General features: G+C 36.0%; 1 protein-coding gene across 1 annotated transcript in view; it reads right to left on the bottom strand.

Moving 5' to 3' along the window:
* Positions 1-27,529, bottom strand: part of CRB1 (crumbs cell polarity complex component 1) — a 222,629-nt gene that overhangs the window by 19,613 nt on the left and 175,487 nt on the right. Inside the window, exons 9-11 of the mRNA XM_017506056.2 lie at positions 22,524-23,430; positions 19,390-19,518; positions 15,820-15,946 (exon numbers count right to left, since the gene is read on the bottom strand). Of these exons, the coding sequence (XP_017361545.1) occupies positions 15,820-15,946; positions 19,390-19,518; positions 22,524-23,430 (1,163 nt within the window). The remainder of the gene's footprint in view (positions 1-15,819; positions 15,947-19,389; positions 19,519-22,523; positions 23,431-27,529) is intronic.

Raw genomic sequence — 27,529 nt, 5'->3', positions numbered from 1 at the left:
CTCTTAACATGCCCACTTTTATGTCCTACGATTTCCCGACAGTCTTTGCATATTAAAATCAGGCCTATCTAGTCTCTGTTCTTTATTCCATCTAAACTTTTTTCCCACGATCACAACTTTACTTGTGACATTTTTCTCTCTTGAATGTGTTCCCATTTTCTGTCCTATAAATAATCTTTCTCCTATGTCATGGCCTAGTTTAATTTCCGTATCCTCCATGAAAACTTTCCCACTTGCAATAGCTCATAGTGATCAGACTTCCGTGAATTTATACTGTGCCTGACTCAGTAACTAACATAAATTAGGGATTAATTGTTTTCAGGATGTTTCATAGTTTCTTGACAACTAGATTGTAGTTTCCTTAAAAGTATTATCATAGGAACTATATATTATCTTTTACTGATTCCCTGCTCTCCTTCTTCTCTCCCCGTGTACTATCCATTGCCAGATGTATTGAAGAAACAAACATGTGAATGGAGTGGTTACTTTGGGAAGATGCTCACATTCTTTCAGCTGTAGGGGATATGCGGAAGGCACTGACCCCAGTGACGCTGCATTGTCATGGGACTTATGAAAGGACAGAACATCGTATTTCCTGCCTAGAAGCCCAGAGTGTCAGCTTATCCTGTGGGGAGCAGTTATTGCAGATGAAGGTGGCTTACAGGGAGGATGACTTGGCAATGAATAGGTGGGAGTGGACTGAATTTGGAAAGAAGAGAACATTTGGAAAATTTGTTGTAAGGCTTTTCTGACAACTAGATTTGTAAAATGATAAGCTTTAGTGTTATTAATGGTACTTTTGGGGCAAATGCAGAAATCTTCATCCATGTCCCTAAACTCCTGTGGCTGCTGTAGGGCTCTTTCTACTTGTGAATTCTTCTAGCTCTTTCTCGGATCCTCCTTCTCTTCTGGTACCACCTATTTTTCCTTGGCATATTTCTGCTATCATTGTTCAGGGCCTCTTCAAATGTCTGTGTTGACACTGATTATTTTGGGGGGCCAGTGCCTTAAGTTTCCTTTCTTCCCTTATATCTATAAGGCTTGTTTGGTGATCCCTGAGGAAGGTTATGGCTTTAATGATTGTTTTCCAGATTTTCCTTTCCCTGCTCTCACAAATCTAAAAATGCATATCAAGAAGAACTAATAATCAACAAAAACAAGGGAAAATTATAAACACAGTGTGGCACTTACACTATTAATAAAAACATGGGCATTCTGACATTCTAAGACCTGTTTGCTGACAGCCATACAACTTATTTGTGAATTTATTTCTCCAGTGAAAAACAGTTTATATTAAATTAACACTTTGGTAGCAAATAATCAACAATATGAAAAAGCATGTCAAAGGGAAATGGGCTTTTTGTTCTTTTGAGATAATGCGTTCTTTAAGAGCTGGATCAAATATTTTCTGTATGAAGCTTTTCTGCCCTCTCCTAAGCCCCAGAAATGTTATAATTCTTCCGTGCGTACCACATACCATCCTTTCATCCATTCGTTTATTCCTTTGGTACATAGTGAAGCACTACTCTACCAGGAATGATTGCCAGGTACTTAAGTTACAAAGATAAACAAGACGTTTTCTCCACCTTCCCACAGCTCACAGGATGAAGGATAAGGCAGACAAATGAAGGCTTTTGCAGTATAGCTCATTGGTAATAGATGCAGATGCTCTAGGATCTGAAAACATGTGCTGCAACTTCTGAATTGAAGAGCCTTGGAAAGGGCACTTAGCCTCTCTCTGATTCTGAGTTCTCCTCAATAAAATGAGGAAATAATATTACTTAACTCTTGGGATTTTGTGAATAATAATTAAAATAATGCTTCTAATGACCTTAACATAGTTTCTGGCTCAGATTAAGAACACCACAATTATTAGCCACTATGAGTATCATTATACAATGCTATGATAGAGGTGTATTTAGAATTGTATGGCAACAAGACCCTCCAAATGCTGATGGAGGGGTGGAGGTGAGCAAGGAAATCTTTACTGAAACATTATGAGAACAAATGTATTTGACTAGGCAAAGGAGAATCAAATGAGGGTTTTAGGGTCAAAGAACGATGAGCAACATATTCTTTAAAATATCTTTTCAACATTGCAGCAGTGGACAGCTTTTATTCGCTTTGGAGCAAGTGGAAGAAAAGGACATGAGGTTCAACAATTCAACCATACTTATCTTACTTCAAAGAGAAATTCCACTCCTCCTCTCAAGCCACTAAGATTTTTAGGCAAATTGAATATAACCTGCAGGGATGCTCTCCTAGTGTCCTTGGCTGTGTCCACGTGATTATGTTACAGATAGGACTATGTCTTTATGGATCTCAACTGCATCTGGGTTTCCTTTAGGGAAGGGTTAATATATATCAAATTGAAATTCAAGATGAATAATAGGGTTTCTGTGCATTGGGTTCTCAGATGGAAATGTTTTCCTAATGGAGAGTGTGGCTCACTTGTCTCCAAGATAGTATCATCAGGAAAATGGTTACTAATGATCAAGGCTTGCCTGTTTCATCCTGTGAATTTGAAAGGGAAATGGGACAATTTTCTGTACTTAGTATATACTAAGTTTTCATCTTAATTTCAGTAAGTATGGGGCAGGCTGAATAAAAACACTCACACACACACACACACACACACACACACACTTCTTAAAGCTAGAAATTGACACTTCAAAATGACCTCAAAAATACCTCATTCATCATCTCAATCACTTAGGTAGTATTTATTGAGTATATAGTACATGCTCAGGATGATGGTGGCTATTGAAAAATTCAAGGAAACAAATTGATTTCAAAATATAATCTTTTCCTGAGTTTTAAGGTATCAACCAGAGTAATTATTCATTTATCAGTCATTGATACATATTTTGCCACTTTGAATAACAATATGGAAGTACTGAACTACTCTCTCTGTCTCTCTCTCTCTCCCTGTCTCTCTTCTCTCTCTCTCCCTGTCTCTCTTCTGTCTCTCTCTCCTTCCCCCTCCCCCCAAAAAAGAAAAAACAAACAAACAACAACAACAAAAAGAAATATAGAAGTACTTCAGCTTTCCTTTATAACTGTGTTGTTATTAGCATAGGATTATCAAAGAAATATTAGGGGAAGTGGATAGAAGTAACATATTTGTAGCTATTTGTGAAACTAAAATAAATTCAACTAGTCAATGAAATAATCATGAATATAATTTCCAAATGATCAAATAACTTCCATTGGATGCTGTATTTAATATGTGGCTTCCTTTTGTGTATAATTAGTCTCCAGAAGATATCAATAGTTCACATAAAACAAACCTACATTTCAGTAACTATGGTTATGAGAAAAAAATTAATAGCCATCATCTTTATAATGCTTTAGGAGGAAAACCTCTTTTTAATTTAAAGAAATTTAGGAAATCTATACACATATAATCCATGAAAAAGTATTACAAGTCACGGAAGTTTCAAGTAGAAACAATATTAAAGCAATTATCAATTTCAAGTCAGTCATTTTGGTATTGAAAATTGTCCAGATATTAAATTCCTGGAGTCTTCTACATTCTATTCAATTTGTTCCCCCAACAGAAGATTTAGCAATGAATTCAATGAACTGCAGCTGCATTTCCTAAAGGCAATGTATGTTATCAAAGGAAAAAAAAATTCACACTATATAAAATTTATACACTCCATTCTTAAAATTAAAAATTAAAAGAAACTAATTTCATGTCATGTTAAACAAGACAATGGCATGGTATCCAGTTGCATACTAGCAGTTTTCGGTTTGGTTAACAACTCTTTTTTTTTTTGAAACAGAATTTCACTCTGTCACCCAGGCTGGAGTGCAATGGCACGATCTCGGCTCACTGCAACCTCCACCTCCCGGGTTCAAGCAATTCTCCTGCCTCAGCCTCCTGAGTAACTGGGATTGCAGGTATATGTCACTGCACCCGGCTAATTTTTGTATTTTTAGGAGAGATGAGGTTTTAACATCTTGGTCAGGCTGGTTTCAAACTCCTGACCTTGTGATCCACCTCCCAGAGTGCTGGAATTACAGGCTTGAGCCACCACACACAGGTAACAACTCTATTTTTAATAGATGGAACTTATGCCAAAAGTTCTCCTTGAGTAAAAAATAAGAAAAATTAAGCAAATTGGTAACTAACAAGATGCAGTGAACTTTATTGTTTGCTTTCAGTTATTTTTGTCAGTTAATTGGTTTGTAACATGTAGACTTGATTTCTGAATGATCTGTGATAGATGTCAATTGCATTTTAAAGATAATCAAGTGAAACTTAATGCATTCTCCTGGGTGGGTAATAACTGGGATATGTCCTAGTTTGCCCAGAACAGTATCAAATTAGGCTGTTGTCCTAGAATAATTATTAATAGTGTTGCTCTCTTTCACTTTGAAAATGCTCCAATCTGGATAAAAGATAATATGGCCAATGTGGCTAAACTTGTCATAACCAATATATATCATTATAGACATACTGAAAATATCTTTATGATTTACAAAATTAGAGAACTCTTAAGTATGAAGCTATGTACCTGATTTTCTTACCTGAGTTCTTTGAAAGCACAAACACACTTTTTTGTGTATATTTTCATTGTTTACCATGCCTGGCTCAGAGCTTGGCCTGAAAGAGGCCCTTGACAAATGGTGATGAATGAATAAACACATTATTTTAAAAACTGGTTTCCATAAGTCCAGTATCATAGCAAGGCAATGATCCTTTTAGGGAGATTTTAGTAGATAATGAGATTGATGTGACAGCTAACAAAAATGCTGCATGATTTGGTTAGCTAGGCAACTCAGTGGCAAACATCAACTTAGTTATTTCCCACAGTTGTCTATGGCTTAACAAACCAACCAATTTAGTTGATTATACCTATAATCTAGGAGATCCATTCGGTGGGTTGTCTGTTTTCACTCTATTCAGAACACATGAAAAAAATATGTTTTGAAGGTAAAATCCTATGTTGCATGATGTCTGTGAAGCCTGCAGCAATGACTTCACATCAAGAAATGAAGACCATTGATTATACTTGCTGAAGCAGAAATCTTAATAACGTGAAAAGATGAAGGGAAAACAGATTAGCGAACTAAATTGACCTGAGTTTGGTTCTTGGTAATGCATCAAAATAACATTTATGAACAATTTCTAATTTATTTATTTTTCCTCCATTTGAAATATTTAAAAATCTCTAAGTAACTAAAGAAAAATTGTGGTAAGATTATTTTACATGAGATCTTACCAACAAAATTTCAAGTGCACAAAACAATATTGTTAACTGTAGGCATAATTGTTGCACAGCAGTTCTCTACAACTTTTTCATCTTGTGTAATTAAAGTTTTCTACCTGGCTGGGCACAGCAGCTTATGCCTGTAACCCCAACACTTCGGGAGGCCAGGACAGGAGGACTGCTTGAGCCCAGGAATTTAAAACCAGCCTTGGCAACACAGTGAGACCTCATCTCTAAAATAAATAAATAAATAATAAGAAGAAAATTAGCCAGGTGTAGTGGTACATGGCTATAGTCCCAGCTAGTTAGGAGGCTGAGGAAGGAGGATTGCCTGAGCCTAAAAGTTTGAGGCCGCAGTGAGCTGTGATCACACCACTGGACTCTATCCCAGGTGACAGAGAAAGACCTTGTCTCAAAAAAATATATATATACACATATATATATATATTTAATGTATATATTTATATACAAATATGCTTATAATTAGTATACTAATATGATTAGTATACTAATATAAGTATACTAAATTAGCACATATGTGTATATATTTATATACTAATTTAAAATATTTTAAATTCTCTCTTAAGTAACTTTAAAAAAATTGTGGTAAGATCATTTTACATGAGACCCTACTAACAAAATTTCAAGCGCACAATACAGTATTGTTAACTATAGGCACAGCCATTGTACAGCAGTTCTCTAAAACTTACTCACCTTGTATAACTAAAATTTTATACTTGGCTGGGCACAGTGGCTCATGCCTGTAATCTCAGCACTTTGGGAGTACATACATACACATTGGGAGTGTATATACTTATATATAATTTAAATACACACACACACACACACACACACTTATTTAAGGACATCACCCATTTCCACTTCCCCCTACCTCCTAGCAATCATAATTCTACTCTCTGCTCCTAGGAGTTTGACTCTTCTAGATACCTCATATAAGTGAACTCCTACAATACATGTACTTCTGTGATTGGCTAATTTCACTTAGCATAATGTACTTCTGGTTCATTCCTATTGTAGCGTGTGTCATAAATTTATTCCTTTTAAGGCTGAATAATATTCCATTGTATTTTCTTTATTCATTTATCCTTCAATGAACATGTAGCCTATTTCCATCTATTGGCTATTGTGAATAATGCTGAAATAAATGTGAGAGTGCAGATACGTCTTTCAAATCCTGATTTCAATTATTTTGTATATATACTCAGAATCATGAAGCATATGATAGTTAACAAATTATATAATAATTCTCTTTTTTCATACAGGTTTTTATAATGGCTGAACCATTTCTACATATGTGTAACTTATTTAGAAATCAACTTATAGGGTTTGTTGCTAAAGATAGTGCTGCATCCTAGAATGACCTGTGGCTTGGAATTAAATACTCTCAGGTGCTAAACCTTACTGTGATAATTATTTGTTGAGTGACCTTGGGCCAGGTAACTAGCCCTTCTAAATCTCATTTTCTCCATCTGTAAGATGGGTATTATAATATTTATCTCATAAGGTTGCTGTGAATATTTATTACTATAATTGATATGTAAGGTCCCTTCATCTCTTACATCCTTTCATTTTTCCGTCACAAAATCAGGGCAGACTCAGCATTGTCTCCTACATCCTCTAAGATCCTAGGCCTATATAATGACAATTTATATTTGTCATGATATTTTTTAATGTCATTAGACTAAGACTCCATTTTGATGAATGCAGTGCTGATGTTGATTGGGTTTTATAAATTCGCAGCTTTAAAAGAGGTCAGGTATGCAGGGACTATGCGGTGCCTTAGAGTACTCTGAGACTGATTCACAATCTCTCTGGCACAAGGGACAGGGAGTTTCCTGCATCATCTTAGAACAGCAGGCAGAATTTTGAACTGTGGGTTGAGAGACCAGGATACTTGTATAGCCTACGTAAAGCACTCTCTCTCTGAGCTTTAGATTCTTCATCTCATACATAAAGATGTTGGATTAGATGATTCCTGAAATTCCTTTTAACTCTTTAATTCTCCCTTCTGCCTTAACAACCCAAACTTTAGAAGAAGCATCCTGGCAAATATCAGGCACTTATTATATAGTCAGCTGAACCATATTAAATTGTCATTTCCATCAGTCAAAAGGTCAAATATATGCAAGTTCATATGACTCAATCTAATGTTTCAGTGGCATATATTTCAGTGCAGTGGTTGAAGGAGCATTCGCTTAATCTTCCTATAAGGAACGTCCTACAATTTACGACGGAATGTTTTTCTAACCTCACTATTTTACCACACGATTTTAAGAAGAAAAGCACAACGTAAACAGACTTTCCCAATTGCTCTCCTGTTTTTGTCTAGCGATATGCCTTGATTCTACTTGCAGATCCTGTTTGGAAATGATTGAGGATGAAGCAGTGCAGACCTCAAAGGTTGCTTAGAAAAGGCTGTAAGTGCATTGAAGCACACAACGACACACATCCAGGCCTGGCCCATCCTTGCCCTGAATGGGGCAGAATTGATGGTGTTAGGTTTTCAATTTCAGAAAAAGAAGCAAATAAATCACTGCATTAAAAAATATCACATTCTTAGGGAAAGGTCTCATTCTCAAACATTTCTTTTTTGTAACATGGTCTAACGTGTTAATGACCTGAAAAATCTAGATGTATCATATCCAATCCTTCCTTTCTCCAAAGCATCAGGTGATCTTGGCCAATTATTTAGCCCTCTATACTACGTCTTTCCTCAACTAAAATTCACAAATGTCATTTTCAACCTAGTCCATAATTTTGTTATCATGAATAATCCATGCCATAATCTTGAGAAATTTTATACATACAAAATGCATTAGTTGTGCTAATCAGCTAATCATAGATGCTTAAGAAATGTCAAGCCCATAGCTCTCTTTCAATCAGTACATAAATATTCTCTATAATATTTCTGAAATATGATCATTCAGATTCTATTGAAATGCTTCCAGGGATGGGAGTTCAGGTTGGTGCAAATCAATGCATTACACTATTGAGTACTTCTAATGTTAACTTGCCTCCTCTTATGCTGACTTGAAATCTTCTTTCAATAAATTATATTCCTTTGTCTTATTTCTGCTTTCTGTATTAATATAGAACAAATCAATGTTTTCATTCTCATGATAATGTTTCAAATATGTGAAGGCAGTTTCATGCTTTCCTTAAGACTTCTCTTTCTAGACAAAATATCTCTTTATCCTTACACTGTTTCCAAAAAAATCTAGTATCACACAATATGCTCATGTAACAAACTGTTAAAATAAACTAAAATGCCTTTTTCTAGGCCCTTGCATTCATCAATGTTCTCCCGAAAATGTAGTGCCCAGAAGTAAAACCTGCTCTTCTCAATTGATGTGGTCAGTGCAGAAATCAGAAGGAAAATCATATATCTTGTTCTGGGATCAAATACCTATTCAAATACAATCTCAGATTACCTACTTAAAATAACAGTTTCCGCTTCTGTGGACAAAGCAGCTTCTACTAGACTGACCCTTTGGCATATAACAGCTATAAAATCTAGATAGAATATCAAAAACAACAATCTGAGGGCGCTCATATAATAATCAAAAGTATGCATTGACCTGTAAGAGAATTTGAACTAAGAAAAGCAGAGGGCACTGTGTGATTTTCATATTTTTGGAGTGCAGTCTTTACTCAATACCATGCCAGTTACCTAAAACTAGGAGAGACATTCGCAATCTTACAGGCTTGAAGAACCGTAGCAGCTGGAAAGGGAAGGAAAAATTTTAGAAAGGAGGGGCCTACGGAGATGGAGCCTCATCTTCTGAAAATGATTTCTGCTCAAATCTCTGGTTAACCCTTGAAATACGCCCATATAGAGTACACTCCAAGCCACCCAGCTAAAGACAAAGTAACTGAGCAGAGATGGCAGCTGTGACACACCACAGAGGTCACCGCTACAGAGCTAGAAGTTTGATTCAGCTAACTGACTGCCTGCCAAAATAAAATAATAGTTTTCTGAGGAATATAAAAGAATTCATAGTCTGTGCATTGTATAAGTTACAATGACCAGGATGCAATCCAAAATTACTAAAGAAACAGAAAAATGAAACCCATATATATATATAAGAGGAAATTTAATAAATGCAGACCAATCACAAGATAACCAAGGTGTTGGAATTAACGGAAAGGGATTTTAAACAGCTGCTATAACTATGATGCTATAACTACAAGAAAATAAAAATGCACACTGACATAGTTGCTATTATTTTGACATTGTGGCAAATACCACTATGAAGAAATACTTATTTGTATTCTTAAATATCCTGCATTTTCTCACTGAGCTATATCATGATAAATTTTATTCTAGGTACATAAGCATTTGTCCTTATTAAAATAAAAATATTAAAATAAGGAAGCAATATAATTTATTCTCAAGATCCCCATGTTACTGTAAAGTGATAATTCTTTTACAGATATTTGTAGAACTGAGTTAGGCATGTTAGATGGCCTCTGGCCTTGAGCAATTTTTTATTGGATACTGTTTTTTTGTGTACATGTATAGATGATTAGACAAGTAATCAGGGCTAAAACAGAAGTGCAAAATAACAAGAAGTGCAAGAATAAAATAGTAAGCTTTTCCTGGGGCAACCAGGAAGAGGATCCTAGAAAAGTCTGTACAAGATCTGAGATTTCTGGAAGGACAAAAGCCTGTCAGGCAGAGAGGAAGGGAATGACAGGTTAGGTGAGGGACAGTGCATAAGGGAAGAGCTGTGACAGCTGCAAAAAGTTCAAAGGGAAGTGCAAAGTTCCATGTGGCTGGAGAGTGGTGTTTGTGAGAGCACAGGCTAGGAAATAAGTTGGAGAGAGTTTGTGTCACATTTATAAAGGGCTTGCATCCAAACTGGATATGGAGACCAAATTTACATTACCCAGAGGTGGGAATCCCCAAACTGAGAACACAAAAACAGGCACTAGACTAATGGAACTCCTGGCTTCCTAGCAAAATCTAAAGCTAAGGCTGTAGTCAGGGGCATTTACACAACTCAGCACGCAAAGACCCCACAGGAAAAAGAAATATCCTCTTAAAGTTGTATTTGCTCTTAAAAATTTACAAACCACAAGAAGAAAAACTCTGTTGTGAGTAAAATTCAGCAGAACAAAAATAGGAGGATGAGCACTCCAAGAGCTTGAAATAACACAACAGTCTGAAAGAGACTATTAAATAGGTTCATAACTATGTGAAAGTAGAATAAACGTAGCAATTATAGAGAAAAAAACCGAACACAAACAAAAGAAAGGATTGACTTGTAAGATAATAAAATGTCAGAAATTTTTAAAGCAATTTAAAATTTAAAATCTATCAGTGGATGATATGCAGACTACCAACATTTGAAAGAGAAATATAGGAAATACATGCAGAATGCAGCACAGAGAGTAAAAAAGATAAGAGAAGATATGGCAGACAGACTTTGTTAGTTTGTTTGTTTTGAGACAGAGTCTTGCTCTGTTGCCCAGGCTGGAGTGCAGTGGTGCCATCGTGGCTCATGACAGCCTCGACTTCCTGGCTCAGGTGTTCCTCCCACCTCACTCTCAGCCTCCGCAGTAGCTGGGACTACAGGCACATGTCAAGCTAATTCTTTTTTTTTTTTTTCCAGAACCAAGATTTCACCATGTTGTCTAGGCTGGTCTGGAAATCCTATACTCAAGTGATCTTACTGTTTAGGCCTCCCAAAATGTTAACATTACAGATGTGAGCCACCGCACCTGGCTGGCAGATACCATTTTAAAGTAGACCTCCATGGTTCCCTGCCTCCTGGTAATTACACCTTGTGTGCCCCTCTCTCTTAGTGTAGACAGAGCCTGTGACTTGCTTTTAACCAACAAACTATGATAAAGGTGAGGGGATATATGTGAGTGTATGTACACAATTACATAATTACGTTACATAAAATGGTAACATAGATTTTGCTGGAATCTCTCCCTCCATTTTTGGCTTTGAGGAAGTAAACAACCATGGTAGGGAGCGCCAAGTGGCAAGGAGCTGAGGGCTACCTCAAGGAGATGAGGGCTACTTCTGCAATCAACGTCAGTGAACTGGACCCCTGAGTTCACTCTGGAAGTGGATCCTTCCTTGGTTCAGCTCAGATGAGACCACATTTCTGGCTGACACCTTGAATGCTGTCTTGTGAGATCCTGAGCAGAGGACCTAGTTAAACTGTGCCTGGGCTCCTGATCACAGAAACTGTGAGATAATAAATGTGTGTGTTAAGTTGCTAAGTTTGAAGTACTATTATTCTAGAGCAATACAGAAATAATACAAATGGATTACATATACGAACAATGGAATATAAAACTCAATAGATCTATAAATATATCTCAAATATATACACCCATATATACCTCTTGAACTCCAGAATGGAATATGCACACTGATTAATAACTGTATTTAGATATCCAACAGATCTTAAATTTATTCATTTATTCAGTCAACAAAGATATTAAAAATATTATTCACCAAATTTAACTTATCACCCCCTTAGACCCACAGCTTCTCTCAAACAACCATGCTTCAAACATTTAGAATCTTCTCTAAACTACATACAGTAGTGCAAAATCTCGTTTTTTCTTCAGCACTGCAGCAGCCTCCTAACCGTGTCTTTCTGGGTCCAGTCTTGCCTTTTAAGCTGTTCTGTATGTAGAAGCCCAAGTGATCTTTGTAAAGTGCAAGTATAATCATGACATTTTTCTTATTTGAAACCCTTCAAGGATTCTCCATTTCTCTTATGATGAAAAACCAAGGTCTCTGCCAAGGCTTATAAGGGCTCACTCCTGCTTATTTCTACAGCCCAATCTTTCAGCACTGTCCTCCTGTGACACCACCTGCCACAGAGCACAACGTCGGCGGCCCCTTCCGCCTGAAACACACTGTGCTGTGTCGTTGCTCCTCCCACAGCCTAACTCCCTCGAGTCTTAGCTTAGGCTTCAGGAAACTTGCCTTGACCTTCGATATCCACCTGTAAGCCTGAACAAAATGGCCCTCCCGTATGCTCCCTTACAGCTGTCACTTAGTTACTTCCTAAGGCTGTTTATTTACCCACATTCTTTGCCATAACTTCAGCTTACTGTGAGCAAGCATTGGGTCTAAATCATAGTTCTATTCCCATGACCTAGTATAAAATATGACAAATAGTAGATATGCATTAAACATTTGTTGAATAAAAAAAGCAGAGAAGTAACATAGTTTATATTAGCAATAATATTGGCAGTTGAGAAACAGATTTCTTCACTGATTTCCTACCTAACTCACTAAACTCAAATTTTATGCAGCACCATTTTCAGAAAAAGTTTCACTTTAATACTGCAAAATTAAAGCTTAACAGTTTCCATTTTAAAACCTAGAAATGGTCAAAAGATCTTTTAAGAAAATTTAGTGAAGAATTTGGAAGGTAAAAAAATTTTGGTTGACCTTGTATTGAAAAAAGATAATTGAAAATATAATGTATTCAAAAATGGCTTATCACAGTTCCTGGCACAAAGTAAGTCCTCAGTGGTGTTAATTGAACTTAATTGTCTCTCCATGCTCCTCACACACGGATTTTTCCAAATGTGCCTATTCTCTCCACTTCTCTAGTTTGCAAAAAGCAGAGTGATAAAACCCACTTGCCATGTACACACACAAAGAAAGAGGCATGGCCAAAAGTAGAGACATAGCCCTGTTTAGTTTAAATATGAAAAATGGAGCAAAATGGAATTAGTTTTTATTCAAGTAAATATAGGCTATGTTTTAGAAGCTTGGTCCGGAGGAGATAGTGTAAATTTCTGTCATTTAGGTAAAACAGCCCCTCCTTAGAACCAATAATAAGAACAGTTAGGGTTGTAATCAACTTTAGAATGCCAACTAGGGGATTCTGTGCCAGAGAGGAAACATACATGCAACTTTCACTTGGATGCCACAGGGTTTACTCCCAGTGACATTTTCGCAGAAAGAGATCACGGTTTAGGAAGATCAGTACTAGTACTTCTGTGGTATGTGTGTGTGTATTTGTTTGTGTGTGTATATGCATGAGTGGTGGACATTTTACCATACAAGACATAGTCAAGGCCAACAAATACAAGTACCATTAGAAGATGAGAAAGAGAAGATACAGAAACAAAGGTTTTATTTTTCTGTGCAAATAGTAAAAGCCATAGTCACACACATGCAGTTGAAAATACAGAAGAATAAAAAGAAAAGGGACATTTTTAAAAGTCAGATATCTCATGACAACAAGACATTTGGAAAACAGAAAAGCAACTGACAATTACAGCGACAACAGAGGTATCAGAATTGTACAGAGAAATTGTGAGTGAATATTTCTTAACCATATTTGGTAGAGAACGTATTACATTTGGAACAGCCTGTAGGTACGTAAGTACAGATATGCCTAGATGGGAGTAAATGTGAAAACTATACATACGGTCTTTGACTATAATCTATTTTATGCTCATCGCAAATACTTATGAATGCAAATATTGATGGGACGTTTTCCCCCGTGTCTTTTGTCACAAATCTAATTTGGAACAAGTCATCTGAAGCAGCAGCATCACACATGCAGCCTTGGACATGAAGAAAATGGATGAGTAAAAAGGAGAATCTTCACAAATAATTGTTCCCAGTTGGAAATCATTCCCACTACTCTAAAGGATATGAATTTGCTGCATAAAAATCTTCTATTACTATTGCAAGATAAAAATACATTTTCTTTGCTTTTGTAGTATATTACTTTACACTATATGCTACATATACTCTATAACAAGGATATTATTTTGTCCTTGTTTGTTTGAATGGTATATTTAAATTTACCTTGGTCATTCCCACAGAAAAACAACTTCCTTAAAACAATTGGGACTGAATAGATATCACCCAATGGATAAATTATCCTCACATATTCAAATCATATTTACAAAATGACATTTGGCAGGCCATTGTTATTTTAGTTGCTTTCTGAATTAATTCACAGGACCAAACTATTTTTCCTTTAAATGAACACAAATAATGTCTTCTTTGGAAGAGTATATCTACACAAAGATATTTAGCATAAATGATAACACAATAGTGGAAAGAATAAAAACATTTACAAAAGTTTTTCCAATTATTTTATGATCTCTGTAATCTTTATAATAAAGACTATATTAATTTTTGCATATCTTATTAATTTATAGATCCATCATTTCAGGTATATGTTTATTTTTAAAAATCAGAATGTCAAATATATTTTGGTTATGATGTATACTATGTTTTTATACTTTTTTCAGAAAGATACTTGAAGAAAATTAATGCACTTGCAAATCTTAGAAAACCATAGCTCTAAGAAAATTCAAGTTTTACAATTATAAATTTACATGTAGACTACAGTTCTTATTTTTATTAAATATTCATTGAAAATCAACTGAAATTAGTTCATTTGATTGAAAAGTCAACAAGCTCATAAATTTAGAAACAATTAATAAAAAATTATTCTGTTTGTTAGGAAAAGGGAAAGTATTGCAGAAAAAGAAATAGAGAAAGGATTATTTGTACCTTTGTTAGAGAGAGTTTTATGGAATCAGAAATTATACTGGCAAGGTATAATTTGACTATTGATACCAGAAATAGCTTTTCTACATTTTTAGGGACTTGATGTAAATTCCTCATTTCTCTTTACAAATGTATCACCTATCAGAGACCTGGCAACAATTCAACTGAATAGTTTCATATAAAAACATAGATGGATATAATCAGTAATTCTTGATGATTTTTTTTTTTTTTGAGACAGAGTATCGCTCTGTTGCCCAGGCTGAAGTGCAGTGGTGTGATCGTGGCTCACTGCAACATCTGCCTACTTGGTTTAAGCAATCCTTCTGCCTCAGCCTCCCAAGTAGCTGAGATTACAGGCAAACGCCACTACTCCTGCTTAATTTTTGTATTTTTAGTAGAGACAGGGTTTCTCCACATTGGCCAAGCTGGTCTCGAACTCCTGTCCTTAGCCTCCCAAAGTGCTGGGATTATAGGCGTGAGTCACCACACCCAGACTGTAATTCTCAATTTTTGTGTCATAAATAATAGGTAAGAATGACACAACAGAAATGAAAATAGAATCATAGTCATTGAGGCAACTTACAGTGTGAAAATATGTATACTCAGAAATGGAATGGGAAAAATGGTTTATTAATTGCAATGATAATTCACATATAGAAGTGTTAAGAATGATAATATATTTGTACTAAATATACTTAATAAGGAGACATTTCTAGTTATATTAAGAACAATTTTTCATATTTCAAGGTAGAGTAGGAAAATATTTTATATACAAAGGGTTTCTGATATGCTTAAAATAAGCCTTGAATTTATTTTAATTTATTTTAATTGTGAAGATGGTTTTTATTTTCCTTTTTTCCCCAGAGATCTAAAACGAATCAAGGCATTTCTTGAAATTCAATGGCTTTTTTTCATTTGGGAATGTTCAAATACATGTTAATAATCTTCCTGTTCACCCCACTCAACAACTGGCTCATCATTCATGCGCAAAATGAGGTAAGAAAGAAGCTGAAAGAGATTCTGCCAAAATAAGAGAGAGACATAAAAGGAGAGGTCGCTTACGTCCACCTCGCAGCGCTCGCCGGCAAAGGCAACATCACAGAGGCACTGGAATTTGTTGAGTAAGTCCTGGCACAGTCCTCCATTGACGCACGGATCAGAGGCACACTCATCAATGTCCTTTTCGCACCTTGAAAATAAACAGAACAGCAGAAACCCAGGACCCTGTTGAATACATTGCTTGTGAAATGGCAAGAAAGAGTTTGCCATATCTGTCTGGGACAGCACAGCTGTTATCTACCAATCCACACATGCTTTATATATACTTGGTAATGTTGGAGATGTTCCTTAGAATTTCTTTAACTCATTTGGGGTTTAACGGAAATAATTTGTACACATATGTATACATATACACATGGAATTAATTAGAATGAGAAAGTAGATGCAAATATTTAGAAGCCAAGAAAGAGTGGGCCATGCATAACCAGTGTCACGCTCAAGAGCATTAGTGGGGTTGCCAGCTTGTGTAAATGTTCAGTTTATTAGGGGCACAAGGAGAGAGGCTCTATTTTGCCATCTGTAGTCTGCAGTGCAGACCTACATTCAGGCTATTAGGATCCTCATGCATCACAGCCCTCAGGCTAAGGGGGAAAGCCCACCACAGACAGACAGAAAAAGAGAAGGGTTTCTGAGAGATTTTGAATTATTTTCTATGGAAATCCTCCCTTTTTTTCTAACAAAAGCAAAACATAGATAATTAGAAGATTGTTCTTGCTTAAAAATCTGTGTTCTGATAGGCAAGCATAATTTCTGAAATGTTGAGGTAGAATGACTTTCAAAAGCTAAATTTTCTAAAACGAGTGACACCAATTCTCCAGCAAATCGAATTTTTCTTCTTCCTGGGATACTGTCATTTTTTTAACCAAACTTTCCACCAAGAATTTGTTTTTCTGTATATTAATTGATGAAGTCACCAATCATGTATTCAGACACTCAGTGGATATTTATTTAACACATACCATGTACCAAACACTTTGCTAGGAACTTGGGATAGAATAGTAACTAAGACAGTTATTTTACTTTTGAAAATTTGTATAAAATCTTAGCTTCAAGATCTCTACAGTGCAGCCTATAATGTTGAAATTTGATGTAAACAATTTTTAATTTTTCCTTATTTTTTCCCTCACCTTCCAAAAGGTAAAACTTGCACGTATGGGTCAGAGACTAATCACTAGGCTCAAAATGAAAGGGGATGAGGTAGTGAGGCCAGGCCAGCCCAAGGTATAAAGGAAAACAAAGATTTCTTCCAAGAAAAACAGCTCCTTATCCCGTTGGATCCCAACCATAGCTGAGACATTTTGTTTTTCTTTTTTGGCTTATGCTTCTGGGCTGGAGGGAGACTTCTTTGATTAGATCTGAGCAAAACTTGACAACTTTCAGGAGCCTGCCAAGCATTCTCGGTCCTGGGTGGGCCAGAGTGTTTACACCATCCATCATTCAAAACCTGCCAGTATGACACTATTAAGTTGGAGGTTTAACTAAGGCAGGAGAGAAGCCAATTTATTTGAGGATAGCTTTTCAATATTCTTGGATGCAATGGAAGTCACATTTCCTAGACCAAGGGAGATTACCCAATATTTTCTGTCTTCCTCTATCTGCTCCATGACTTTCTCACCTATTTCTCTGTTGAACTAAAGAGCCAACAATAGATACACATGCATTATCAGCATCATTGGAGTGCTTATTAGAGGTTAATTAATGGATAGAAAGTAAACATAAACCCATTAACATCCAGTCAATTACCTAACGATGGTTAAGGACTTAGGAAGTACAGAATCTATTGAACCCAGGTCCAATGTTTCAGAAATACCTAGCACTACAGAAGGTCTTCCAGTTGAAAAGTCTCCTGAGAAAAGAAGGAAAATTCTAAGCTTTCTTTTCTTTATACATTTCAAAACTAATTTGAGTTTAAATGCCAAATATAAATGTTGTAAACTAATAAACATCAGAGGACAAAGAAATATTTGCTGTAAATAGAGATAATGTGTGAGTGGCAGAGAAAAATAATCCAAGGTTTTGGATGAGTTCTGTGCATTGTGGCATTAGGCAGAAACTGTGACCTTCAACCAGGAAGCAACCAGCAATTGATGATAGTTGAATTACTCAAAATTAATGACAGGAAAATATTTGCAATATTCTGAACATACATTGAATTGGAAGACAACGGAATGGTCTCAGTTAATAAGCTGCATGACAAAAATTGGTACAACAGAAAATAGAATGTGACTCAAACCTATCTCCTTCCATGTACATACAGACTTGGAATGCCTGTGCCAATTACAGCCAACCACGGAAGGCAGGCTGCATATAAAAAAGAACGCTAGAATGGTAAAATGCAGGCATACCCTAGACTCTCTGAGGTTTTGTAAAAATGGCAAAAGATCTGTATCTTTGTGATGCAAAAGAGCCAGCTAAAAAGTAGAAAATTTAAATTAATTCAAAGGGTACTTGTCAGGGAGCACTCACATATCTATTATTTTATCAACTATGCCTATGGGAAATATTGATTCAGTCGAAATCTCTTTGTTAAATATGTCTGAGTTTCATTTATTTAATTTGTTCAATGTAGGAAGTTTGATCAGAGATCACTGTGTCTTACCCTGAATGATATATGAGATGGAAGAACACCTTTCTCATTTAAAAAAAAAAATTGTGGTGAGCAAAGATTTATATTCATACAGTTATGCCAGCACATCAAACAGAGAGCAGAGGCTTTGAAGGCAGCTCAATCCTACTGCAGCATATATGTGGATTGACCCTTTATATGTCACTTAACCTCTCAGCCTCAGTTTACACATATGCAAAATAAAAATCATAAAACCGTCCTTACAGAACTATAAGAATTAGAGATGGTATTTGTAAGGTGCATGGCACAGTGCTAAACCAAGGTTAACTATTTAGTACCTACTTACATAGTATCTGTATTCTATAGAGTCCTGGTTCATAACTGTTTTGAGGACATAGATCCCTTTGAGCAGCTGATAAAAGCTATGCAGTATGCATTCTTTCTATTCTTGACCTTACCCCTAGCCAGTCGAATATATATTCCAGTTTTCCAGTATTTTCAACAGGTCACAGATTGCTTGAAGCCATTGACCAACTCCATTTTAAGAATTCCTGTATTAAGTGAAGAAGAGTTGAAGGATTTCTCTGGGAAAAGTAGAATCATATGGATAACGTATACTTCCAGGTTGCAGGCAATTCTATGAGGCAATCTTTTAGTTGCATTTTATTTTATTTCAACAGCAACCATATTTGCATCATGTATTAGAGTTTTAGTAAGAAAAAAAGATGTGAATTCAGAAGTACTTATAAGAAAGAAAAATAGCACATTATGCATTTTTTAAAAAACATTTTTTCCTATTTGAAGTCTTGGCTAATAAAACATTCTCTCCTTTGACCTAAACTGTAGTTTTTTTTCTTTTTTATTGTTTCACTCTGTCTGAACCTCTATTTCAGCATAGATTTTCCTATGGGAACTGAGATAAAAAATTAGAAGAGAAAATGAACTTTGAGTGATCCCATCATTCTTTAGCCCAGAATTCTCTTCCAGAAAGCTCTAATGTGACTCACCATTCTCCAGTAAAACCTGGCCGGCACATACATTTTAATTCAGCCTGGAACTCTGTGCAGTTGCCTCCGTTGTAGCAAGTGAGATTTGTCCTCTCATTTCCACAGACTGTTGAGGGTAATCTGCTCTGTCTAGAGAGATAAAAGCAAAAGCCACAGCTGTTCATCTTGTTTATTTCATTCAAGAAAACTTTTTTTGATAAATTCATGCATGTAGTCAACACCAAGCTAATTAAGTACTCAGGCTGGAGGAGCTATAAATGCTTAATTGTGCTGCATTATACAAGAATCACTTTCTCCAGTCAAAGGCTCCTGCTGGAGGGTACTGTGACCAGCATGGCTTTACAGTTTTCATTTCTACACAGTTTTCATTTGTGAGATAAGATCTTTGCCACGGGGTGGCAATAAATTTCGGGCTGCAAAAGAACTTGCTATAACTAGATTTGCTGCTGCTTTGCTAATAAATCAATGAAGGCCGGAGGAAAATTGCATCTCTATAAAGGCCGGGAAAGCAAGGACAGCAGTCTAGTACCCAAGCACTCATGTGATTTCTCTATTGGCTTTCGGAGCTGAACTCCAGTTGCCCTGCCAAGACTTGCTGCTCCCTATGTAATAATTTGTAGCTTCGAAGAATGCAAGCCGAATGCTGTCCAGGAGCTTTGTATATAGCACACGATGGTAACTGCATGTGAATTCAGAGTGTGGCTCTCTTGTATGGCAACGAAGCTTTACATGTTAGGGAATCCTATAAAAGGCAGAACAAGTGTTAGAAGCTAAGCTGAACTTCACCATAAGACAAAATCTAGTAGTATGACCTGATTGCCGTTTAAAAAGATTTTAATAGTGTTGCTTAGGGTTTGACCCACTGTATATGTGCATGGTCTCAGATCAATAATAAATATTCAGGAAATGTGAAATGAATTTTATTCCTGTTGTGTGTGCTGCTGCTAATGTGGATAGACTAGCTTATTTGATGCCAAGTGTGTCTCTTCCCACATGAGCTAATCAATTCTACTTTACAAAGAAGATAGCATAAAGGCTTTTCAAAAGAGCCAAAAATGTCAACCAGCTTTGAAAGAGGTCAATTAGCAATGCAAATATGAAGCTTGGTATACATCTTGGTTTTAATAAACAATTCCTGAATCTCATTAGAAGGTACTTTTGAGGGTTTTAGTCTTTGAGAACTTGACTTTGATGAATTAGGCAGAAAAAAATTCTGGAGAACTAGTTGCCAGGGCCTATNAAAGTCACAGTGAAGTGTACTGATTTTGATCCCAAATTCTTCTTGCTTTTAAACAGGCAGGTAACCTGTTGTGAACACTAGCACCTATAATGGTGCCTTGCTTTCTCAGGCTCAGAACAACCGTAACTGTTACAGAGAGATGTACAACTTCTTATAGGTATGCCTACATGTTATGTTTGCTAGGAGATTCATGCAATTAAGGTACCACCTCTGAATTAGTGTAATGTCTACAGGCTGCCAACCCATTCCAGGTGTTCCTGCCGAAGTCCTGGAATGTATTACTTGTTAATAATAACCCTCTCACCTCCCCATAATGACTCAATTATTTAGTAAATTTAAAGTGGTGTAAGTTGTAAAAACAATAATGACTTCTTACACGGAAAACTGAAGCAATGTGACTTAGAAGAAAAATATTCTTTCTTATCTGTTTATGTAGCTTGAAATGGAGGTGGTTACAAGAACTAAAATACTGCTTTTGTAGTTGTAGAAAAAATTGTGAAATACTTTGAAATGGGGAAAGAAGATCACTGTGTATTCTTTCAATGCAATGCTGGGTTTTTGTAAAGGACCATCTAGGAATTATCCACTTTTGCAGTGATCTATGCTTCGATTTTTTTGCTAAGCAATATTACAATTCTGTAAGTCGTAGAAAACAGTATTAATATGAAAATCTTGTTCATCAAAATGCAAATGAATTTATCTGTAGTCAGCCATACAATTGATTAGCACACTATAGAAGACATGAAAAACTTAAAATTTCTTGCCCTATAGGCAAGAAATACTAAATTTTCTTGCCCTATAGGATATTAAACAGTTTTATATTTATTAATAAGTTCATCACTCATTCTTGTTTGTGTGTCTGTATATATATGTGTGTGTGTATATATATACATATACACACATATACACACATATTCTTTAGATTGTCCTTTGAATTAGTTTTTATATCTTACTAGTTTCCTCATTATTTAATGACAAAACCATTGAAACATGTTTATTTTATATTTGTCTGAGAATAATAATTCCACTGTTTTGAAATTACAGTTGATCCTTGAACAACACATGTTTGAATGATGTAGGTTCATTTGTATGTGGATTTTCTTTCACCTCTGCCACCACTGAGACAGCCTCAACCCCTTCTCTCCCTCTTCATCCTACTCAACATGAAGATAATGAGGATAAAGACCTTTATGACGATCAATTTCCACTAATGAATAGTAAACATGTTTTCTCTTTCTTATGATTTTCTTAAGAGCATTTTATTTTCTCTAGCTTGCTTTATGGTAAGAATACAGAATATGACATGCAAAATATGTGTTAATCGACTATGTTATTAAGGTTTCTGGTCAGCCAGGATGATAGTTGTTACGTTGCGGGAGAGTTAAAAGTTAAATGTGGATTTTCAACTACACGTCGGCACCTCTAACCCCTGCATTGTTCAAGAGTCAGCTGTATACTTTAATGTAGTGTTTTTGGGATTTTATAATATTTACCTGCCTGAAATAGCCCAGGACATTATTTTACCAATAGAAGTCATGCCTTCTCTAACAATACTACATTTTAGCTTTTGCTTTTATTGTAAATGTATTTGTTTCCCGAGGCCTTGAAGCTGTCAGACCCTGGGGCTACAGTTCATGAGACATATTTTCACACAGATGACTAAGAAAATATTTTGCTGAAACTCTGATTTAAACACTACCATTCTGACTTGTAGAATATCCCAGCAAGTGAGATCCCATCTTGACATGACCAAATTGTGATGGAAGTGACCAGTGTCAGCCCTGTTCAGCACAGTATATATGTGCACCTTGAGGAGACGGCTTTCCAATTTGACAAAAACAGTGATGCAGAGAATAGCTCCAAAGACCACGCTTCCTATGGACTTTATGCTTACCTGCAAAATTTTCCTGTAAAATTTCCCAAACAGAGGCAAGAATAGCCATTAGTATCACTAATGCAGGTGGCTCCATTTGCACACTGGTGACTCCGGCAATTGTCTATAGCCACTTCACAGTTCACACCAGTGTATCCAGGCTCACATCTGCAGTGGTAGGCTGCAACTCTGTCAGAACAGTTGCCATGGATACAGGGATTTGAAAAGCATTCATCAATGTTGAGTTCACAGTGTTTCCCTGACCATCCCAAGGGACAGGAGCAATGATAAGAGCTGTAGATGTCTTCACAGTTTCCTCCATGCAAACAGGGGTTGGAGTTGCAGGCATTTAACTGCAAACAGCCAGTGACCACTGAATTGGTAGAGATTTTGAGAAACTGCTCTTCCTGAGGTTTCTTAGTGAACCCACGAACATTTTCAAAGTAAGAGAGATAAATCCCTCCGATTTCTATTGTACTTAGACACCCTTGCAGGCCTTTTATATTGTCAATAGCTCTGTCACCCACATAAATATCTGTATTATCCTTCAAAAAGTTGAGGCTTCCAGTAGCAATTGTGCTAGTCACAAAAGGTGTTTGGTTGTCCACTTCCATTTGCCACCTGGAGGTCTGGGCCAGCGGGTCTGCCATGGAAAGAGTCACTCGGTGCCACAGGTCGTCATTCACTGACCGCACACTTGTCAGGCTCAGCGTGTAAAAGCTGTTGCCACTCTGCAATTGAAAGAATAATCTGGAATCTTGAATGCTAATATTAAGAAATTCAGGATCTTTTTCTGCATGCAATATTATTACATTTGTATCCCTTGTTCTGAAACCAAATGTGATATTGGTGAGTTCTCTGGTAATATTCCCATTGCTTCTGAATAATATTTGACTGCTTTGTCCATTAAAAACAGCATTTGCAATACCTAAAGAGAGAAGGCAATAATAATCAGCAACTTTATTAAATGTATAGTTTGCTTAATTGCCTTTATTAATAGTAATGATCATCATGTTAATAACATTGCATATAGACTATTTGATACATGCTACATACTCTGCTAGTTGCTTTTATATTATTTCTAACATCAAACTCTTGAATACAGGTATTATTATTATCCCCATTTTATGGAAGAAGATGAGACTCACAGAAGATAAGTAACTTTGTTCATGGCCATGTAACTGATAAATAACAAAGCCAGAATGTCAAACCTGGATAGTCTGATATCAAACTCAAAACTATACATCTTTTTCCCAGTGAAATCCTAATGCATGCCAATTTTTATTTTGTATTTGCTTCCACAAATAAAGCATTGATAATTAATTTTACACGTAAAGAAACTGAGCAAAAAGAAATCATAAGTCTAGCTATCATGACACAGAAAATTAACAACGGAGTCTGGCTTCTGATTAAGCTGATGAATAGGAAGTTAAAAGTAGCATTCTAAATGACTAACTTACTTACCTGTTAAAACTCCAATTATGTGCCAAGCTGCAAATTCTGTATGTACACCCAAGGACTTTCATATACAACCATATCAATTTATCTCACACTATATGTGAGCACAGCACTTTGGGTGATCCTATTGCATTTGTCTATTAAAAACCTTTTCCCCATTCTACCAGATGATTAATAAACAACTTGTTCTATCTCTTAAAATATCTAATTCTATCTCAGTTTATGGTCTCACATAATACTTTCTTGGGAAAACACAGCTACCCCAGATTTCCACCAAATCCTAAACTAATAGGATTTGGATCCACACTGCATTCTATGTTGTTATAATGGACATAATGTCCATATTCCAACTGAGGTAAATCCTGCCAGTTATGCACTGGGTCCTACTGCCTTTCACCTTTTAAAGACAGTATTCCTCTACACATTCTTTTTCTGTCCTGCATCATCATTTCTCCTTCCATTTTGTTGTTTCCCATCAGTATACAAATATGTGTGATTGCTTTCATCTTAAAAAGTAAAAACACACAGAGAGAGGTATCCTGACATCCCCCAATCCTGCTGCTTTTTAATTTTCTTTACCAGAAAAACTTCTAATAGTTTTAAATTCCTATTGCCTCACTTTCTCATCCCTCATTTTCTCTTTCATACATGCCACTCAAGCGTTTGTCCCAGTCACTTCACTAAAACACTCTTCTGGTTACAAATGATGTCTGTGTTACCCAACCCCAGTGGCCAATTCTTATTGTGTCACACTTTTCAGCAGCAAATGACCTGAAAACACTGTCGTTACATTATCAGGCACCACACCCAACCAGCATCATCTTTCAGTAAGATTAATTACTTCTTAGTGTCCCTGCTTCTACTGCTCTGCAGATTAATATAAAACCGCTCCTTAGTCAAGTTCCACTAGTTATCATCACATCTAGAAAGAAAGAAATCCTAAATTCTAAACATAATCACAAGAGCCAGTTGCAGGTATAATCTCAGTTACCTTGAGGCCATTAGTTTGAGACCAGCCTGGACAACATAGTAAGACCCTGTCTCTTCTTTTTTAATTTTCATGACAAAAGTTTGTCATGAAATAAAAAAGTATCTACATGATCTGACCTTTGATTAACTCTCCAGTTCCAATTCCTACCACTCTCTTCCTCATGCCACAGCTGTAACTTCTAGCCATTCACTGAAGATGCCAAGTTGGTTCCCAATACAGACCTTTTACGCTTGCTGTTACTTATACCTGCAGTATTATTTTCCCAGATCTTCTTACACTTGGGCTTTTCTTAGTGTTAAAATCTGCTCAAATGTCGCCTCCTCTGAGAAGCTTTCCCTGACTATCCAAGTTAAAAAAGCTACCTCCCTGCATTCACTGCCTATGCTTAATTTTCTTCACAGCTCCCATTACCACTTGAAATGATATTGATTTACTTGTTCCTTGACTATCATTCTGCACTAGGACATAAGCTTTATGAGACCAAGGATCTTCTCTGTCTCAGTTATTACAAAATCCCTCTGCCTATGCCTCTGTGTCCCTGATGTATAGTAGGTGCTCAGTAAACGTAATTAAATGAATGGTCTATGAAAATAACTCCATCCTGTATCCTGAAAAGTGAGATAATAATTAGAAACCGCAGCAGGAGAAAATTATAGCATATCATTCAAGTGTACTGACTCAATAAAAGTTTCCCTTGATCTGTTTTGTGTGTGTGTGTGTGTGTGTGTGTGTGTGTGTGTGTGTGTGTAACCAGGTTTGAGGTTGGGAATTTAGGGGAAAAAGAAGAGCAACAAGTGTTTCATTACATGTTTTTAAGTAAACGTTAAAATGAAAAATCTCATTAATTCTCCAACTTTGAAATGAAGACTATGGCCTATAATACTGCTATATAAATGTATTTACTAACTCTGCTGAGCACACTGAAATCATGTCTTCTGATCTGGCTAAAAATCACCATATGTATAACCACTTTTATACTTTGCCTTTTCTTTGGGGAACTTTGCCATAATAAATACACCTGTATTGAAGGTGAGTTGTAAATGTTTAAATCTTGGTATGACACAGAGGTAGAGATGATTAAAGTCCTAAAGGCAAACTCAGGGTAATGTATCAAGATACTCTTTCTTAAGAGTATCTTGTTCCATTAGACTTAATATTTTCATTATATTTTACTTGGAAAGAAAATATAATAAGGTCATAAGGTCACCTAAAATTAAAATTATGCAGAGTGGTAGAAGTGAATTCTGGGTTCATACCTGTCAATTAATTAGGAAACTGATTTATAATTCCTATTGTACACCTCCTATTGATTTACATTTTCTCTCTTCACTAAGATAAGCCATACTTAAAAAATGCTACTGGGCCTTTTTGGGAGTGTCAGAGCTGGACTTACAACTTTTCTAGCGGCCATGTTGTAGCCATAAAGATTCACTTCACTTCTTTCTGACACGTGTGTGTTCCGTTCTAAACTGCTTGATGTGTAGACTGCAGAGCAGTGTGTAGCAGGACTATTGTTTTTGGGCTGCCACTCTTTTTAGAAATCCTATTGTTTTTTCCCTGTAAAAGTATTCAAAATGATTTGGACATGTTTGTAGAACATAGCTGAAACTAACAACTTTAGTATTTCTATAATAGATTAACAATACAATTAATCATTAATAAAATATTTGAAAATAAAGAAGCAGAACAATGAAAAAGTATCATTGAAAATTCTGTGCCCTGTTAAAAACCAATTTGTATCTTTATGCCAACTCATCCTGTTTTCTATATATGTGTAGTACATCTTTCTTAAACGAGAAACATAAAAGTACATACATTTTTCTAGAAAATATCTCCAAATGTATGTACAGTATAATGTATTTCATATAGAGCTTTTAAATATATGATTTTAAAGTATAAAAAAATAAAAGTATACACATTTTTCTCTTTTTCTCGATTACTTCAGGGCCCTGTCTAGACAGAACGTCGTTGCTACTGACCTTAGGTCAAACTATCCTGTAGTTCCATTCCATTATTTTAGTGCAGTATTTTTTTTTTTTTTTTTTTGAGACAGGGATTTACTTGGTTGCCCAGTCTGGAGTGCAATGGTGTAACCCTAGCTTACTGCAGCCTCAAACTCTTGGGCTCAAACAATCCTCCCACCTCTGCCTTCCAAAATGCTGGGATTAAAGGCGTCAGCCACTGCATCCAGCATGTATTTTTTTAATTGTAAGCCGGTAATGTATTTAATGTTCTAGAGCAGTTAAGTGAAAATATTAAATTTGAAGAAAATATGGTGAATTTATTTATTTAACAAATATTTACTAGCAAGAAACCACATAGAGCATTTTCTTGCCTTGTGAAGCTTATATTCTCAATATAAAAGAGATGATAGACAAACATATCTATGCATATGTAACAAAATGTCAATGAATTACAAGAGATATGAATAAAAATAAAGCCAAGATAGAGGACGTTTGTATAGAAACCTGAATGAAGTGACGAAGGTGACCTGTGAATCTCTGGCTTATGAGAGTTCAGGATGGATGTGGTGGTGTGTTTGGGCTTGACTGCATGGAATAAAAGAGAGAATGGAGGC

Source organism: Cebus imitator, unplaced genomic scaffold (genome assembly GCF_001604975.1).
Source record: "Cebus imitator isolate Cc_AM_T3 unplaced genomic scaffold, Cebus_imitator-1.0 Scaffold347, whole genome shotgun sequence".
Taxonomy (NCBI): Eukaryota; Metazoa; Chordata; class Mammalia; order Primates; family Cebidae; genus Cebus; species Cebus imitator.
Note: the sequence above shows the minus strand (reverse complement) of the source record. Positions and strands in the feature narration are given on the sequence as shown.